The 18,763-nt window shown below is 40.7% G+C and overlaps 1 protein-coding gene across 4 annotated transcripts; it reads right to left on the bottom strand.

Annotated features, from left to right (window-relative positions):
* Positions 1-294: 294 nt before the first annotated feature.
* Positions 295-18,417, bottom strand: LOC110170138 (uncharacterized). Of its 4 annotated transcripts, none has more exons than XM_055163821.1 (6): positions 18,335-18,391; positions 16,750-16,794; positions 11,545-11,722; positions 11,397-11,448; positions 8,077-8,139; positions 295-4,141 (listed from the first exon to the last, which is right to left on the bottom strand). In XM_055163821.1, exons 2-6 carry the CDS (start codon positions 16,782-16,784, stop codon positions 3,777-3,779), a joined length of 693 nt encoding a protein of 230 aa, XP_055019796.1. In that variant the 5' UTR covers positions 16,785-16,794; positions 18,335-18,391; the 3' UTR covers positions 295-3,776. The 4 variants fall into 4 exon arrangements, with proteins under 4 accessions (XP_055019796.1, XP_055019798.1, XP_055019797.1 ...); XM_055163823.1 differs by having other exon boundaries at positions 8,077-8,109; positions 18,335-18,382; XM_055163822.1 differs by having other exon boundaries at positions 11,406-11,448; positions 18,335-18,382.
* Positions 18,418-18,763: the final 346 nt, after the last annotated feature.

Genomic DNA, 18,763 nt, shown 5'->3' with positions numbered 1-18,763 from the left:
TCTTTTTACAGAGTAATTTCATCATTAGTTTTCTGCAGTTACCATCATAAAGCACCAATAATTACCCATTAGTACAAAGTTATTTCATAGTAATACTTGACATATTTCTAGGCAATTACTTATCATTTACTTGGTAGTTATCATTATTTTTTACATGTTAGGTACCATGTAACTTCTCTTTTTTACCTTGTTATTACCTGGTAGACACATAGTAATTAGGGGACAGTAAAAGAAAGGGTTACCAACACTTTTACTGACAACTGAACCAAAATTAAGTCCAAAGAAAGAGGCATCTTTAAGAAATTATAAAAATACATTTTATTATAGAAATAATAAAAAAAACAACGACACACAATTCAAGTAAAATATACACAAATTCACAATCCAGGGTTTAAATAAGACATATGAGTTTGACCGGTAAAGGAGGGAGAGACTTTGGGCCCCTGAGTGGAATATGGTGTACAGCAATATATATGTAATATAAGACAGGGCTGGGCAAACTTTTTGACTCGTGGGCCACAAAGGGTTCTAAAATTTGACAGAAGGGCTGGAACAGGACCAGAGGGATGAAGTGTTTTGGTAATCCACCTCATAAAAGAAAAAAAATAACATGGGATATGTAGAAAACCTGAGCTTGAATTTCAATAGAAAATCATTACAAAGCATTACAACAAAATATCTGTTTTTCAAGTCCCACAGTGTTTACTGAAATTACTTTTAAAACACTGAAAATTAAATTAATAAAATACAGCTTTTATAAAATTCTGACTAACATTTACTATTTTAAAGCACTGAAAGTTCTCCTCCTGACTCTTTATTTCAAAAACGGTACAAAATGCAGATCTACTTCAGTTCACTGTGTGTCCCCAAAACTCAACAACGACCAGCGTCAGAACGGAACAGTGACAGCGTGCCAGTCTGCCAGCAACGCGTTCTATTTGATCTGGTGCACATAGTTTATAATGAGAACGTACAGTTACATGTACCTGCACAGCTGAACAGAAATGACATGTAACATGTAAATGCATTTTTACATAATAGCAGAGAAACTCACTTTTGATTTCAGTGGGAACAGTGTTGTTGGTGTCCCTTTTTATCCAGACCATCCAAAGTCTGGAGTTAGTTTTGTTGTGGCCATTTTCAGGATGCGTTCATGTGATGTCGGAATGATCGTAAAAAATGACTTCACATGATTCACAATTCACACGCGTCTCATGTCGGAAAAACAACGGCAAGTCGGATCTTTCGACACCACATGAATGCAACATAATACGCCACACCTCAACAAAGGTCGATGTATCTAGAGTCCGCCATCTATACACGCATCAAGAATCTCAGACTTCCAGTCATTGTGCAATGCATACTGGGAAGGATGTTCGCTGCAAAATCAGGATGATTTAGACAGTCAAATGTTTCCTTTTTGGTCCTTCCTGTGGATCAATCCTGCCCATCACCTTCACCTTTCACTATTTTTCAATTCCGTTGGGAAGAGAAACAGTTTGAACAGAGGTTTACAGTCACACACATCTGATTCCCTTTTGCATCTATGGAGTTTGCAAACACATTTCTCGAGCCGTTTTCTGGTGTTAGGATCCAACAACCACACAATTACAATGTCCGAATCCCAAAACTAAAATATGACAATATCAGAACCAGAAACAAAAGTGATATGGTTCAAAAGACCTAAAAAGAATGACTTTGTCAATAGACACATCCCACTGTAAAATCAAACATGGTCCGAGATTCCTTATGTGTGTATTAGGAAACACCAGAATTGCAGGAAAAAAAAAAAAAAACCTTCACAAGGTTTATTATTATAATTTATTCAAGTTTGGTGGGCCGGATTAAGGTTTAAAAGGCCACATACTGCCCCTGAGCTCAACAATTTGGGAAAAATGTTCAATTGTAATTTTTCTGACAAGCGTTGCACTTTTAATTGGATTTGGAATTTGTTTTAATAATGTGATTCTGTTCAAAGCTCACATTTTAAATACATCCACACAAAATGACAAAAAGACAAACTGACAAACGACTGTAATTTCCGGACTACTGAGCGCACCTGAATATCCGCCGCATCAACTAAATTTTAAGATTTATTTATTTATGTTTGTCTATAAGCCGCAGGTATCCACGTCTTCAAGAACGTTTTCAAGTTGGAGCTGTCTGCTTTTATCCCGTCTGAAAGCTTTTGTCGATTTTTTTTTTTTTTTTTTTTTTTTTTTGAGTCATTTCGTCATGCTGCCATCGCCAACGTCTCAGAAACGACTCGCTGACGCCGAGCTCACGTGCAGCAGCTCGATTTCCTTCTCCCACAGTCACATCAGTTGCCTTTAACTTAAAGGTTGTGTAGAGGATTTTTAAGGAAAAAGAAATACAGCGACAGAACTTTTTCAAATGTTGTGCATGTGTGACACCACCTTCCTCCTCCACTGCTCCCTCAGTAGAAACACCTCCTCCCACCTCTTTACTCTAGAAATCACACTTGTTTACAGCCGTGCACATTCAAGAATTACAGTTGAAGTGACCTGTCTAGAAATAATTTAGTGACCGATGCGTCAGTTTTTAGACCCTTCGTCTGCTTCATTCGCGCAATCGCTGGAAGAGATCTCCAAGAATCACCTCAGTTTGGCTTTGCTCATTTTCTCCTTCTCTTCGTCTTTCAGCAACCTCAAAAACTGACTTTCTTTTGCCGCCATCGCAACAAAGTTTGTGTGAAATGCAAGGAAGCTACAGTTAAAAAAATCCGAGAACGTAGGGAGTTTTATTGGTAACCTAACAGCCAGTAGAAAATGAGGCAGCCTCGTTTTCTATTGGCTGATGTTTATCTGGCCTCAACACGTCCAGTTGATGGATTTTCATTCTTTTTTTTTTTTTTGGTCATCATAATTACAAGGCTGCTGAATCTCTGTAACGGTATTTTAAACTTTCATTGACAATTTGAAATGGACAAACAAACAAAAAAATCCTCATACAACCTTTAAAATCTGCATCATCTGCTTTTCTTTGCGTGATTTCCATGAGGACGGACGGTGTGTGTATGAAGCGCAAAATAACTGTTCAAAGCACAATCAAACGAGCATCTTCATCTACGAATCATCTCTTTCACCTTTCTGTCTCGCTCCTGCACCCCGTCACTTGGCGCTCTACAGAAAGAGTCTCTGTCCTGTCTGGTATCATGTCAGTGTCTTGTAGGATTTCAGCAGATTTCAGGTGGTGTATCGATCAGGTATGAGCGGAAGTCCGACTACTGAAGTTTGAAACATTTTTTCTCGTCATTTACGCACTCACCGGCATTTAAAGACGTATCCCACTCACTAATGTGCATTTAGCATCATAACTTATTTCATCGCACGGAGATAATCTGTTTTAGTGCTGACAACGTCGCTAGATAACCCTGCAACTTCATGGTAAGCGCACAGACAGCGGCGCTTTCTGCACTCAGGCTGCGCACATCCGCTATGGTGATAAACAAATAATCCATCCATATATTTCTCGTATTGTTGTTTAAGCCGCAGGGTTCAAAGTGTGAGTAAAAGGTAGAGGTTTATAGTCCGGAAATTACGGTAATACAAGAATCCCATTTCTGAACATGTTTGTACAAATCAAAACTACAGGAATGCTTATTGGCAGTACTGGTCATATTGGAGTCCGTCTGTCCGTCTGTCCTCTTTTAACAGACAGACCCAGTTCAGAGGTCCACCAAAGGCATGAAGGTGGGTATTCTTGCTGTTCTGGAAGACTACACTGGACACTGGATGGATTTGTTAATGGTGTTCTTATCTGCCTATATGCTGTAGTTGGATCACTCCCCAAAATGTCTTTTCATAAGAATATTTTCCATCGATTATCAGGCTGATGCTGTCCTCCTTCTGAAGACTCACCACCTTCATCGCAAAACTACTGTTCTGCAACTTTGGACCATCAATTTGGAACAAAGTCCGCTCCGTCGTCTCGCCTTTGAAGCCATTTTTTTTCAGGGTGAAGGACCAATTCTGCTCATCAGAGTGGAATTTGACTTGGGCGTAGGCCAGGTACAGACCCTTCCTTCTGCAGTGGATGGAGTTGTTGTTATAGACCAGAGAGCAGGCATCGCACGCCAGATCTGCAGACAAGTCATTGTCCAGTTTCCAGGAGTTCCTATCTAGGAATGTAACAATAACAAATTTTGCTAGATGATTAATTGAACAAGACAATATTTTGATAAACAATAATATTGACAAAACAACAAAACATTTAAGACAGAAACTGCAAAACAACCAAAAACAATAGGCCTAAATAAAATAGACTTGTTAACACAGGACTAGTCTAATGTAGTCTGTCTCACAGCAAGGACTTGTTAACAAAAATGCACTTGAATAAACCACTGTTGAACCAAACACAACCAAAACAATAAATAAAATGGATTATTATGTCTCTGTAACAAAATTGCCCTTAAAAGTGATTTTAGTCACTGACTTCCATTAGAATATTGGGTCTCATCTCTCCGTGGCTGCTGCTGTGAGCCTCGGCATTTTGGTCTTAAAATGTTCATATTAACCTTTCGTTGTTTTGTCCGTCAAAAAAAAAAAAAAAGAATCCTCTTCATAATATAGAGCCTAACTCCAAATTCATTCCTGTAACTGTTTCATTTGAGTGGAGCTGAACCACAGAACTCTAATCAAATCTGGAAGATGAATCCAAGATGGTGTTGTATTGTTTTCAGTGGCCTGTGCTCATTGGCACATGGGCCCAAAAATAATTTTCTCTTCCACATTTACTTCCTCAGTCCAGGCGAGCTCCTCCCACCCGTGTGACGTCTGTAACATGCACGGTGTGGAGCCTTTGAACCAATCAGAGTGAGAGCTGCTAGAGTGGAGCGAGCGCGGCTCAGAGCGGCGAGGCTCAGTCTGACAAAGATCACTTTTAGACAATTTGAGGATTTAAACATTTAAACAAACAGTCTTGTGGGATTGCAGCAGGTTTCGGGCTCTCCGGGGGGCGAGTTGTGTCGATCGGGTACGGGTGTATGTCGGCTGCTTGAGCCATTTCTTTCCATTTGATGCATGTGGCCGTTGAGACGTGTCCCACTCACTAGTGTTGATTTGGCATTGTGACTTGTTTTGTCACACACAGATTAGAGATGCGCGGATTAACCGCGGTATCCGCGGTTAATCCGCGGGTTGGGCGGATGACGTGACGAAAAATTATATTTTAATTAAATTCGGGCGGGTGGCGGTTTAACTACTACAAAAAAAAAAAAAGTTATTGTTAGTATTGTTACCTACATTTGAAAAGACGAGTGTCATTGTTTATGCTTGTAGTATGAAGTGTACGTCATGTCCTTAATTAGCCCATTTGACCTCGTTTTTATGTTCTGAAGGTTCAGGTTGTGTCGGGTCATTGATGCCTAAGGTTTACGAGGCACATATTATATGCAGTTTATTTTATTATTTCTAATTTATTTCAGCTGTTTGCCAACACATAAGTGGCTATAGGGCCAGATTTATTTAGTTATGCATATTTTTTCTTGCCTATTTCAATTGGAATATAAAGAGGGCATTGCCTGATTTCAATAAAGGTTCATCTGGATGAGATGATCTGTCTGTTTTGTTTCGATATCAGTTATATTTTAAAACACGCAGACATTATAGCGTAGACTGCCACTCGGGGGATTTAAAACTTAAAGAAAGACCGATGGAGTGAGGCTATGACTTTGAAATAACATCGGGCAATGGCAGAATGTTCAGAATGTAACAACATCCAACACGAAGGCAAGAAGGTTTCAAAAATAGCCTAGTCGGAAAACGTTGCCAATTAATTAGCTGCGTAAGAAAACCAGGTAAGTTTGGGGTTGTTACGGACAATTAAGAATGTGAACATACACGCTGAGAGAATTTTGGAATGAATGAGCTATAGAATTTGCATTTTTATCGAGGCTCCTTAGTTTGTTTGCTGTATGATTGTTCTAAAATCTAAAATCAATCGGCGGATGGCGGGCGGGTGTGGTTTTGAAAACCTTCGGTGCCAAAATGGACAGCGGGCGGATGATGAGTTTTGTGTCGTGGTTGCGGATGAAAAAACAGCCCATCCGCGCATCTCTAATACAGATGAACTGTTTTGGTGCTCTGACGGCGGCGCTCGCGTTGCGGCTTCATGTGAACAACACAGACAGCAGCACTTTCTGCACTCTGTCTAAATAATAACTAATAATCCGTCTATACCATGGATCCATGGTCTATACAGTCTATGCTGACACGCTGGTTCAAGCGTCATTACGCTGAGGAAACGAGAGGAGTCAGTGGAGAGCGATAGAAGCCTCTTGACATCAGACTCTGTGATAGAGCGAGAGAGAGACGAGGAAAACAAACAAAAGTGCTAGTAGAATTTATTGAGCTTGTTAAAAGTTATGTGAATTATTGATTTATTGGTTATCATTACAGGCCTAGTCCCAGGCAAGACCAGGACTGGACCAGGACCAGACCAGAACTAGACCAGGACTAGACAGGAGTCTGGACTGTATAAAGAAGTGAGTGTAACATCACATGATCACATCATGTTGTCAATGAGCAGCTATAGCGGCAGATTTGGAGCCTATTTGGAATTACGACATGAGTATCATAGCAACCAAAGAGCCAATCCAGAGCAAGGTTGTTGAAGGTAATGCCCCTTCCCGCCTGCTCCGCTGGTTTGGCAGGGGACAGGTGCTTAGTAATGCTGTCAATCAAACCTGTTGCTAACAGTAGCAGGAGCGACCTTGGGAAAGTTCCTGATCTGTTTGTTATTAATGTTCATATGTTGATTTAAGAACAAAATAATGAAATAAAAAACAAACAAAAAAAAAAACAGATCAGGCAGAGTGGTTAATACGAACATTTTAAGACCAAAATGACAAGTCAACAGAGCTAGATGTGCGGCCATGTTCACTTCCTATTTGAATACGGCAACCAGCAGGTTAGATATGTCCATTTATATACAGTCTATGACGAGGACTAAGACCTGGACCCGAGCTCAACCAGGACTAGACCAGGGTTGAACCAGGTTGGATCAACAGACATCACATCAAGCAAACTGAGGCCTATCTATATCTAACTTACTTTAGTCTCGTTTTGGGACTAGCCCAGATTTGAACCAGGACTGAGCCTGGACTTAACCAGATCTAGACTAGTGCCAAAGCTTAAACCAGCACAAAATTGGGACTTCACCAAACTAAGAGCTAGAACTAGGGATGGGCATTCGATTGAATTTTCTTAATCAATCGCCGGGAGAATTAACGATCAATTATCGATTAATCATTAACGTTTTTATATTAAAATGATCATAATTATTATTACTATCTGCACTACTAATCTGCATAAATAAATTCAACTTTACGACATATAAACCGTAACGACTCTAGAGCCACATCAGCCCGTTTGACATTATAATGTTTAATGCAGCTTTGTGCAAGTCTCACAGAAACGAAACCACATGGCTCATTTGCATAAACTAAGCAAAGAAAAAAAACAGTTCTTGTGTCGCTGATGTGGTTCAACTTCTGTTGGATTAATGGACACAACTCAGTGGAATACAGGTTAGTGTGACCATATTTGAGTTTGTTAAAACCAGGACAGCGTACGGGGGGAGGGGGGCGGGGACTTGTCATCGGCATTGTGCTACTCTCACCTGGCAAAACTTTTTTCATGTTTTTCAGTGTCCTGGTGAACTTTTTCCCACTGGACACTGAAACATATGTGATGCTTTGTAAATTGTGCACATGACCTCCCACTTGTCCCAACCGGAATGGAAAGTGTGGAATTTCTTGTACAAGTCATCGTTAAATACGCATTTGCACTTCAGCACGTTGCAGACTGACCGACTGTTTGTGTCTCGCTCCTTCTGAGAGCAGAGACACACATGTACTGACACCTGTTTGGTCACACGCTACACTATGCACAGCAACCTACATTTAGATTGTGGATTAAAAATGAGCGTAATCAGTGAAATTCTTAATGATCAATTATCGATTAATCGACTAATCATGCCCATCCCTAGCTAGAACTAAGCCCAGATTTAATTGGGACTCAACCAGGTTTTACCCAGAACTAAACCAGGACTTACCTGGGATGAGCTGGATGTAGGACAGTGAAGGAGCTGTAGATGGAGGAACACTGCTGTTAAAAGCTGCAAAAAGAAAATAGATCTAAAATAGTACAGAACAAACAAAGGTGTGGCTGTTTACTGCAGGTGTTCCAATCATTGGGGAAGGTAGAGCAGGGTTGCTCAATACGTCTATCGCGATCTACCAGTCGATCGCCAATGTCGTGTGGGTAGATCACTGTGTCTCGTCTCGGACTCGCGTTTGGACTCGGTCTTGTCTCTCACTCAAGCTCTGACACTCAACAAGTGCGATCATATTTCGTTACGGCCGCTGCTGTTGGTAATAAACTTGTAGCGGGTGCAGGAGCGTGTGGGGCGTCTCAGTGCGATCTGTGCGCTCATTTGAAACCCGCAGAGACTCTACGTCACATCACAAACACACACGCTCCCTATGCACGGCTCGTCTGCAACAGCGTGTGCCCTCGTGTACCAGCGGGCATCACAGGGCAGGTTCAACTTCCTAAACATTCTACCTGTCCATCTGCCTCACGTCAGCACGCCGCCCCTCGCCTTTTCACGCTCTCGCTCCTTCCTGCGTACAGCGAACACAAGCCCCTCCCACAGTGCGCGCTGATTAGAAGAGCAAGACCAAACGTGAAGCAAAAACGAGTTTAAATTTGTATTAGAGTGTTGGCACAAAGCAGGTCTACAGCATAGAGCGGATCTACAGAACAGACCTACTGCCACATTTGGCTGAAGTTTGTCTAACAAAAGTGCACAAATGCTTCTGTGTTTGTCACGATGTGCGTTTGGTTTGGTAAACGTGCAGAGGCTGGTAAATATCACTGCAAAACCAGAAAAGAATGAAACTCCAGTTTGGAACTTTAAAAAACAGATTTAAAAATCTTCCTTCACTTTTTTCACAGTTTTGTGTAAAGTGCCAGAGGAAGTTCTCTTAAAGAAGGGGTTCTCAAACTGTGGGTGAGGGTCCAAAAAAAGGGGCACAGAGTGTTTCAGTGCAGTTTGCTTGGCTTTGTATTAGGCAGATCATTTTGACTTGGTCATTTTGTAAGTAGCTCACATGATGAAAAAGTGTGAGCACCCCTGAGGTAGAGGGTGCTCTTGGAAAAAGGATCAAAACTAAAACACAACAGGACTCCAGGCACCCCAAAGAAATAGAAAAAGTTTAATCGCACGAGGAAAAATATAGTAAAAGGCCTTTAGCCAACATGTTTCGACTTTAACTGGTCTTCATCAGGGCTTAATGAATGAAGACCAGTTAAAGTCGAAACATGTTGGCTTTGGCCATTTAAATAAAGGCCTTTTACTATATTTTTCCTCGTGCAAATTTCCTTGTACTCTTTTTTTCTTCTTTGGGGTGCCTGGAGTCCTGTTGTGTTTGAGATCTAAAATAGTATTCACAAATTTCAAAGGCTACATTCAGACTGCAGGGCTTAATGCTCAATTCAGATTTTTTTGTGAAATCCGAATATTTTGAAAGCTGTTGATGCCCTGTGAGAACACGGGCAGTTTGAATTCCCAAAATGCATTGCACTCTGTGGGAGAATTCTCTCTGGGCCCAAGCTCCCGGAGCTGAGAGACAAAGGGGGGAAGGGGCTCATCCAGTTTTAATTATAAATCCATGAGCCCAACGCTGTGGGTGAAATCCAATTTTTTGGTGGTCTTTCACATTTCCAATTAAATGTGACTTGTATGTGAGCTCAAAAAGTGCCACAAAAGTGTCCCGCATGCACACTGGAGGACATGACTTGTCTCCCAAAAAAAATGAACAGGTTACACGTCCATGGCTGCTTCGTTTGTTTGAGTCTTTAGCCTTGTTGTATTCGACTCGCAGGCTCTTTATGTTTCGTTGACATTGGAGTCAGGACCACCTGTAGCTGCGCTGGTGCATTTCTTTGGCAATCATTTCAAAACATTTGGCCTGAATATAGCGATAACCCAAATATTAACAAACTCACTATCCTCACTTTCCCTCCATTGACTAGACTCCGAGCCTGACGTGTAGGCGGGATGAATGTGACCTGGACGTTCAGGCTGAAGTCGCATGTCAAAAGATCGGATATGTATCGGTTTTAGGAGCACATATCCAAGTGGTCTCCTCCTTAAAACAAATAAGCTGTACATGTTCTGGCTCCGGTACGAGAGGAAATTTAAAGGGCCCATCTCATGCAAAATAAGTATTTTCACGTTGTATCTTCTGCACATAAACAAGCACAATTTGGGTTTTGGAACATTCATTACACAATAGTTATGAAATCTTACTGATTTCTTGGAGACAGTCACAGACCAGGAACTATGAAAGGCGGACTATTGCTCATCCAGGGATCTCAGAGAGGAAGGGGGAGACAGGCGTGCACCCTGATAGTGTTAAGAATAAACTTTTATTCATCATGGAGATACAGCGAGTTCAGCCGCATGTGTTGGACCCGGAATTGGACGAGGACTTTGAGGAGCACGAAGCTCAAGCACCGTGTCCACATCAGCAAAACATTACTAATTGGTAAAGTATTAATAGACACTAGTGGATCAACTTATTATATTGTGTACACTGCAATCCTGGTTTAATCCTCCTCTTCAGTCCTGGAATCAGTCCTAGGTTAGTCCTGGGTTAGTCCTGGTTTAGTCTTGGTTCAGTTCGTGGCAGCGCAAAAGTCTGATATAATCATGGGTTAACGGGCGGGTGCGGTGTTTTACTGCGGGTCTCCAAAAATGAACCCGTGCAGGACTCTGCGTTGTGGGGCTCTATTACGGAATAAATGAATCTTGGGTTCGTTACATAAAGAAGGAGGAAAATAACAAAAGGACGACAGCAGCAATAAGTTTTAAGAAGGAAGTAAAAAGGGCTGTAACTGTCCTGTCTGAGAAAAGTGTATAAAGTGTGTGCTGAGGGGTTTTACAGCCTTAACACAGATAGAATAAATAATTGTAAAATATAAAGTTGACTACTTTGCGGATTTCACGTATCGCAGGTTATTTTAGAACCTAACCCCAGCGATAAACGAGGGACACTGTAATCTCACTTCGCACCCGGGGCACATGGCCTCCCACTTGTCCCGACCGGGATGGAAAACTGAGAATTTCTTGTACAAGTCATTGTTAAATACACATTTGTGCTTCAGTATGTTGCAGACTGACCAACTGTTTGTGTCTCGCTCCTTCTGAGTCACAGACTCAGACGCTCGGTTTAATGCCCCCAATGAAAGGTAATGAAAACCCGGACATTTGCACGCCCAGGACAGGACGCAGAAAACAGACATGTCCGGGGAAAAATGGACGTTTGGTCACCCTGTCAGAAAAGTTACATAGTGCAGCTTTAATACCTGGTGGACCTGGTGGACCTGGTGGACCTTGTATGACTGGAAAGTTTTTTTCCTGTAAAAAACACACAGAGACACAAAGACATAAGTTCATGCACGTTCAGGAGTCTAACCCACAACCTCCTCACAGTGACACAGGGAGAACACTGACCCGAGAAGTAGTATTCTGGTTGGCTGTTGTCGTTGTCGGTGCTGGTGTTGGTGAAGGTGGTGCTGATGGGGGTTTTGTTGTTATTAACATTGTTGCCATGACGATTACTGCCACGGAAAGGGCTCCACACCAGAGATGCAGAAAAAAAAACTGTCTGGGCCTCAGCTCGGCATCCATCCTGAGAGGACAGAGAGAGGAAGAGAGGAAGAGGATGAGAGGACAGAGAGGGAGAGAGGACGGAGAGGGAAAGGAAAAGTAGAAGAAACAGAGGAGGCAGAGAGATAAATACTTGATCGATCTCAAATGAAATTCACTTTTCGGTAGCAACAATAAAACTACAGGTGGGGTTTGCGGGTCAGGTGTGTTACGACACTGAGTCTATTATATGACCAATACAAATATTTACTTTATTTATTTAAAAATAATAATAAAAAAATAAGAATATGTCAGTAAATGTCAATAAATATGAATCCTAGTCTGAACCAGGACTAAACCAAGTCTAAACCAGGACCGAACAAGGACTAAACCAGGACTAAACCAAGTCTAAACCAGGACTGAACAAGGAATAAACCAGGACTAAACCAAGACTGAACCAGGACTGAACAAGGACTAAACCAGGACTAAACCAGGACTACACCAGGACTGAACCAGGACTGAACCAGGACTGAACAAGGACTGAACAAGGACTGAACCAGGACTAAATCAGGACTAAACCAGGACTACACCAGGACTGAACCAGGACTGAACAAGGACTGAACCAGGACTAAACCAGGACTAAACCAGGTCTAAACAAGGACTAAACCAGGACTAAACAAGGACTAAACCAGGACTAAACCAGGTCTAAACAAAGACTAAACCAGGTCTAAACAAAGACTAAACCAGGTCTAAACAAAGACTAAACCAGGACTAAACCAGGACTGAACCAGGACTAAACCAGGTCTAAACTAGGTCTAAACCAGAACTGAACTACATCTAAACTAGGTCTGAACCAGGACTTGAACCAGGACTAAACCAGGACTGAACAAGGACTGAACCAGGACTAAACCAGGTCTAAACTAGGTCTGAACCAGGACTGATATATCGTTTGTCTGATTTTTTTAGTTCAATCTCCAGCACAGGTTGATCTGCTGCTTAAAAAAACACAAAGGTTATTGTGGTAAAACGGCTGCATGGAGCTCTGCACACTCCTCGTCCTGAGTGATGAAGGTTTTGGAAAATCATTTGTTCCATCAGATTTTGAATTTTAAATGCCGTTGAATTTCTCACTTTGAATCAGAGCTGCTCGATTATGGAACAAATCATTATCACAATTATTTTGGTCAATATTGAAATCCTCAATATTCAAAGACTTTTTTTTTTTTTAAAGTTACACGATGCATTTATTCAGCATTTCTCTCTAAAAAAAACACTTTGTTATTGATCATGTACGCAAAATTTTTTAATTCAAAATAAATTCAGGCTACAAATATAGAGCAGTTTTGTGATGTATAAAACATAATGTGAATAAAAATTAAAAAAAACTTTGAACATGAAATAAAGCAGAAAAACATAAATGTATCCAAAATAAACGATATATCCAGTTGTTCTACAATCTCTATATTTAAACATAAAATAAATAAACTTATTGATATAAAAAATATTCCCCCAAAAATCTTTACTTCAGCTTAAAATTGTTTCAAGTCGATTATGTTTTAAATGTTTTAACTCTGAAAAAACATGTTTGACTTCTTTTTATTCTGAATTTTAGTTCCTGAAATGTTAAGTGTACATTTTCAAAGTGTTTAAATTCTAAATAAAAAATCACCCTTTTAAATATTCAGCACAAATACAATATATTCAAGCCCTCAAAGTCAAAATTCAGAGTGTAAAATTTGCAGTGAAGATCCAAGATGCCAAGGCAGAAGCAATCGATCCAAAGTGATCCCATTTAACTTAGTAACAGCAGGAAACGGTGCAGTGAAGCGATGTGATTGGTCAGAATTCACCTCATCCAAAGCTCATCTCTTTGATTTCTTCAGTGTAAGCCCCGCCCACAGAACGGCCAATAGATGCATCAAGAATCTTGGACTACTGGTCATTGTGTAATTCATACTGGGAAGGATTTTCCGAAAAAGTGAGCATCAAACCTCCATGTTTGTTTTCCCAGTGGGATGTGTCTATTGATAAAGTTGATCTTTTCAAGTCTTTTGAACCATATCACTTTTGTTTCTGGTTCTGATATTGTCATATTTTAGTTTTGGGATTTGGACATTGTAATTGTGTGGTTGTTGGATCCTAACAGTGGAAAACGGCTTGAGAAATGTGTTTGCGAACTCCATAGATGCAAAAGGGAATCAGATGTGTGTGACTCAAACCTCTGTTCAAACTGTTTCTCTTCCCAACGGAATTGAAAAATAGTGAAAGGCGAAGGTGATGAGGAGATTGATCCATGGGAAAGACAAAAAAAAGGAAACCTTTGACTGTCTAGATCATCCCGAGTTTGTAGTGAACATTTTGTATGTGGATCAAAGCAGGGTCCCGTTTGTTAAGTGAGAGGTGCAGAAGACAAACACACTGAGCTGCACTTTCTTGTTCTTGTGGTTTTACAGCAACATTAAGTCTTGGTCTCTTTGCAGTGGAAGGTGTTTCTTGATGAACAGTTGGTGCCTTTTGCTTTGGTGTTGACTTTTAAATTCGTAACCAAAGTGGAGCGAGGGATCGGGATTCTGCATTGATGGTGTTCCACATACAAATGTTCGCTGCAAATTCGGTATGATTTAGGCCAGGGGTGTCAAACTCATTTTGGTCTGGGGGCCGCATCCAACCTACTTTGATCCCAAAGAGGCCAGATCAGAAAACTCATGTCATATAAACCCCAAAAATAACAATAAGTTCAAATATTTGTGCAGAGAAACACAAATCTATTACAGAAATCTTTTTTAATTGATGAACTCTTTCTTTTACAAAGTATTATAATGTTATGAACAACCTGAAACTTTAAGAAAAATGCCAATTCAACACAATGTTTTAATATGAACTTGTTTAACATGAACTTGTATAAATAGGAATAAGTAATTTTTTTGTTGTAAAATCCTGCACTCGGCTCCACTTTTCTCATGTTGGACATTTTTCTGATGAGGGTGTCACGGTCAACAGTCAAAACGATCGTCCTTTAAGAGCGTTTGGAAAGAGACAAGTCTTCATTTGTGCTGCTCTGGTGGGAGGGGCCACGTACAGAGACGCTGGAGATGCTGCTATGCTCAGTACTGCAGAAAATTAACAATATTTCATAAAAAATAGAATTAAAATATTTTAGTAGAAAATCTGCCGAGGGCCAGATTAAAGGTCTTGGAGGGCCGGATCTGGCCCCCAGGCCGCATGTTGTACACCTGTGGTCTAGTGTATTTTGATTTCTAACCTAGTTGCTGGAGAGAAAAGAAATTGAGTGGAGACACTAGGTGGTGCCAGCCTGGCTACTTGAAAATATCTGTGCTGAATGTTTAAAAGGTGAAATTTTTATTTTGAGTTTGAAATATATTGTATACAAGTATAAAATATATAAATATATATAAAAATATATAACATTTCAGAAACTACAATTCTGAATAAAAATAATTTAATATTTTTTTCAGATTTAAAAAATTCTAAAGTGATCAATTCAGTGGTATTTAAAATTCAAAATCTGATGGAACAAATGATCTTCCATAGAAGGTAAACTAACTGAGCAGGTTACATCTTTTCAGTGTTTGTCTGTGTACATTGATCTTTTGTTCAAATGGAATGACACCTTGATTTTCCAGAGGCTCCACTTTTTTAAGGAGACTGAGGCTGTTTGGTGTGAGCACAAAAGTCATGACCTGTTTACAGTGTTGGGGAGTAACAGATTACATGTACCAGGATTACATAATCAGAGTACAAATTATGAGTAACTGTATTCAGTTACAGTTACTGTTTCAGTGAGTGGTAATTGGATTACAGTTACTTTGTTGAAATAAATAGATTACATGGCGGTATTTTCCGGTTTTCACGTTTTGGGCTAAACAGGACTAAAACCAGGACTAAACCAGGTCTAAAAGCAGAACTAAAGCAGGACTAATGTAGGACTAAACCAGGTCTAAAACCAGGACTAAACCAGGACTAAACCAGGTCTAAACAATATGACACTAACAGTAGGTGAACATAATTGAAGGCAGCAGTGATCTCATATAAAAATCATTTCTCTATCAATAATATTTTTGATATGCTTAAGTAAAGACTGGGCTTTTTATTTTCTTTTAACAGACAAAACAAAACATCCCAGGTTAAGATTTCCTGGTCTTTGCTTCTCTACAACAAACATTTTCTTATTCACGAAGACCTCTGCTCAACAGAGAATTTGAAGAGAACAAGAATTTTCAGGACGTGGTTGGTACATTCATGTCGTTTTAAAAAGCATAACAATATGAAGTAATCCAAAGTATTCAGATTATGTTACTCACTTTAAGTAATTTAATGGATTACTACATTTTGGTGTATGTAATCTGTAATCTGTAGGGGAATACATTTTAAAAGTAATCTTCCCAACACTGCCTGTTTAAGAACGCTGTTTGGAAAGTTTGATACGCTACAGTACAGTCACCTGGATCAACTTTAACTAGAAAACTGGTAAGTAAGGCTCTGATGTCAAGTACTTTTTACTACTCCTCATGGTCAGGTCAAACAGGCTGTAACTCATGAGTCACTTGTCTAGCATGTTTCCTTCACACAAACACAGTTGGAGATGTGTTTTGTTTCATTCAAACTCTGCACATTAAGGCTGAGTTCTTCTCTCAAACTGAAAACACTGTTCCACCTTTTGACGACATGTGAGAATACAGGAAGTGCTCCACTGTGTTTTTAAACTCCACACACCTTCACTAGAATCACTTGGATGATTTCAGCTCCGGAACAGACGTTTTTATTTCTGAAACAAAAGGTAAAAGGAGCTGTCCACTTGAAAACTACCTCTTCATGACATCACAAGGTGGAACAGAGCATGTTGAGCTTTGGAGATGTACACAGACTGATAATAAAGTGTTACTCAAACATGTGAATGAAACAAAACACAACCCCAGATCTGTTTTTGACAAGATAACAAAAAATGCATAAATAAAGTTCCAAACATCAATATTTCAGAGTACTTTTTCTTGCAGTGTATGTGTATTCCTACCAGAGTAATATTTTTAATTGAAGTAACAGTACTCTTACTTGATCAAAAGTTGTGCTTCCTCTTCCCGCTGCATGTGAGTCAATCTAAAGTGACAAAAGTGAAATGGTTTGAACATTTGTGTTTCTTGCAGCTCGTTCACATCTGATTTTGTGATTTATTTCCTGTTTTGTCCTTCACATTAAGCATCGTTTTATAAGTGAGCGTGAGGTGGACAGTGGCATGGTCAGAATTTTCGAGGGGTGGCAGGGATGTGGAGCTCCCATGTGCGCGGGGGATGTTTGTGAACTAAGATTTCGTGCGCCTTTTGCGGCATTTCCGACGCGGCGCAGGTGACAGTCTGACATAGTCCCTCAGAAGAGAAAAGTTACGCACAGACGAAGTGATTCCAAACACGACAACACGACGTCTCCACACTGTAACTTGCTTACACCGGCCATTTTTAATATAAACACAAGAAAATCCATCCACGCGCAGCAGGTACATGGAGTCTCCACAAGCGCCGGGATTTGTACCAGTGACTGAAGAGACTGAACTCGTCCGTCTTGTCTGTTAAAAAGCGAACATTATTCAGGGTCACAGAGGGAAGCGGGGGTCTGTTGGCTCTTCTGCGCAGCACCTGCCTCAAGCCTCCGCGTCTCCCTCTTCCTCCGCGCCTTGTACTCCCACAGATTCCTTTACAACTCCTTGGATTTTCCGTTTGGGATGGTGCACTCCGCGTCTTCCAAGGCCACTAGTGTTGGCGAGGAGAAGCACCTTGCTCCCTGAAGGCCAAGAAATCTGAGTGCCACTTTTGCAAAGAAGTTCGTCATCACCCATAGCAGCAGCAAGAGCCCAGCAGCAGCCTCAGCGCGGCGTGTTCCAGCCCGTCACATCCTGGTCATAACCCGATCATAACCCGGTCATAACCCGGTCATAACCCGGTCATATCCCGGTCATATCCCGGTCACTATCGCACCCGCGGGATCTCCAGGAAGATTAGGCAAACAACAACACAAACACAGAGCGTAGACTGTTGTTTCACTCATACGACGCCACAGCGCAGCACCACCGCCTCCTAGAGTCACACACTACTGCAGTACTACAGTAATACAGCAGTACTACAGTTGTACAGTAGTACTACAGTAGTACAGTAGTACAGTGGAGCTGGATGGAGCAGCACATGCTCTGTGTGGGGAGCAGCTGTGCTCACACTCACACATTTATTTGACTTTGATTTTTTTTAAATGAAAAAAAAAAAAAAGAGAGAGACTTGAAAGTGAAATGAAATCAGTGTTTTCAGAATGCCCTGCTACAAAAGCCTACACACTTGTATTAACGGGAGCCTTCTTTAAAACACGTCAGGTGTGAGTGTTTAAAAGAGAAATACTGACAAAGATGCATCTTAGTCCATTTCACACTTAAAGATCTCACATGGAGATAGTGAGAGTAAAACAGCACATTTAAGGCAACAACAGGTTCTAACATGAACAACAGTTAGTCAAAGAGCAGTTTAAGGTGGAATGTGAGTCATAATTTGAGAGAAGACTGAAAGATAAACTATAAATAAATAAAAAATAATAAAAATAAATAAATATATTAAACTCATCTATAAAACAGATTCATGTCAAAGTTTACTGCACTCACCTGTCAGTGCTCCTGTCTGTGCTCCTGTCTGTGCTCCTGTCCCCTCCGTGTCTCTGTTGTGAGTGAGGGACTGAGGAGCATGTCTCGTGGCCTCTTCACCTACTTTGGAGTTTCCCAAGAGCGTGCGTACTCACGCATGCACCCTGCTGCGCCTCACCACCAGGGGGCACCAGAGAGACTGTGTCAGAGTCTGTTGACCCACAGAGATGAGAGGCAAATGAGAGAAGGAGGGAGGCTCAACTGACTCTTGTGAGCCATGTAATAATGTTGTTTCCTCATCACAGACCAGGAGAGGATATTCCATCAAAGTGCCTTAACAAATCCAGACTTATCCTTAAATCCTGAGCTGAAACCAGCTCCATCTCCAGTTTAAGCCTCAACTTGCTCCATGACAGAAATAAGTCTCTGACCAAAGCTCATTCAGGCCTG

This window comes from Boleophthalmus pectinirostris, unplaced genomic scaffold (assembly GCF_026225935.1).
Source record: "Boleophthalmus pectinirostris isolate CB_2022bp ecotype Guang Dong unplaced genomic scaffold, ASM2622593v1 HiC_scaffold_6, whole genome shotgun sequence".
NCBI lineage: Eukaryota > Metazoa > Chordata > Actinopteri > Gobiiformes > Gobiidae > Boleophthalmus > Boleophthalmus pectinirostris.
This window is presented reverse-complemented; position numbering and strand designations above follow the sequence as displayed.

What these genes read in the sequence shown, in the direction of transcription:
- LOC110170138 (XM_055163821.1), bottom strand. Translation starts at nt 16,784, where the DNA reads ATGCAGCGGGAAGAGGAAGCACAACTTTTGATCAA. An exon ending in AGGTCCACCAGGTCCACCAG is followed by an intron (nt 8,140 to 11,396) that starts GTATTAAAGCTG and finishes TTCTTTTTGCAG; the next exon opens with CTTTTAACAGCAGTGTTCCT. An exon ending in CTACATCCAGCTCATCCCAG is followed by an intron (nt 4,142 to 8,076) that starts GTAAGTCCTGGT and finishes TTACATTCCTAG; the next exon opens with ATAGGAACTCCTGGAAACTG.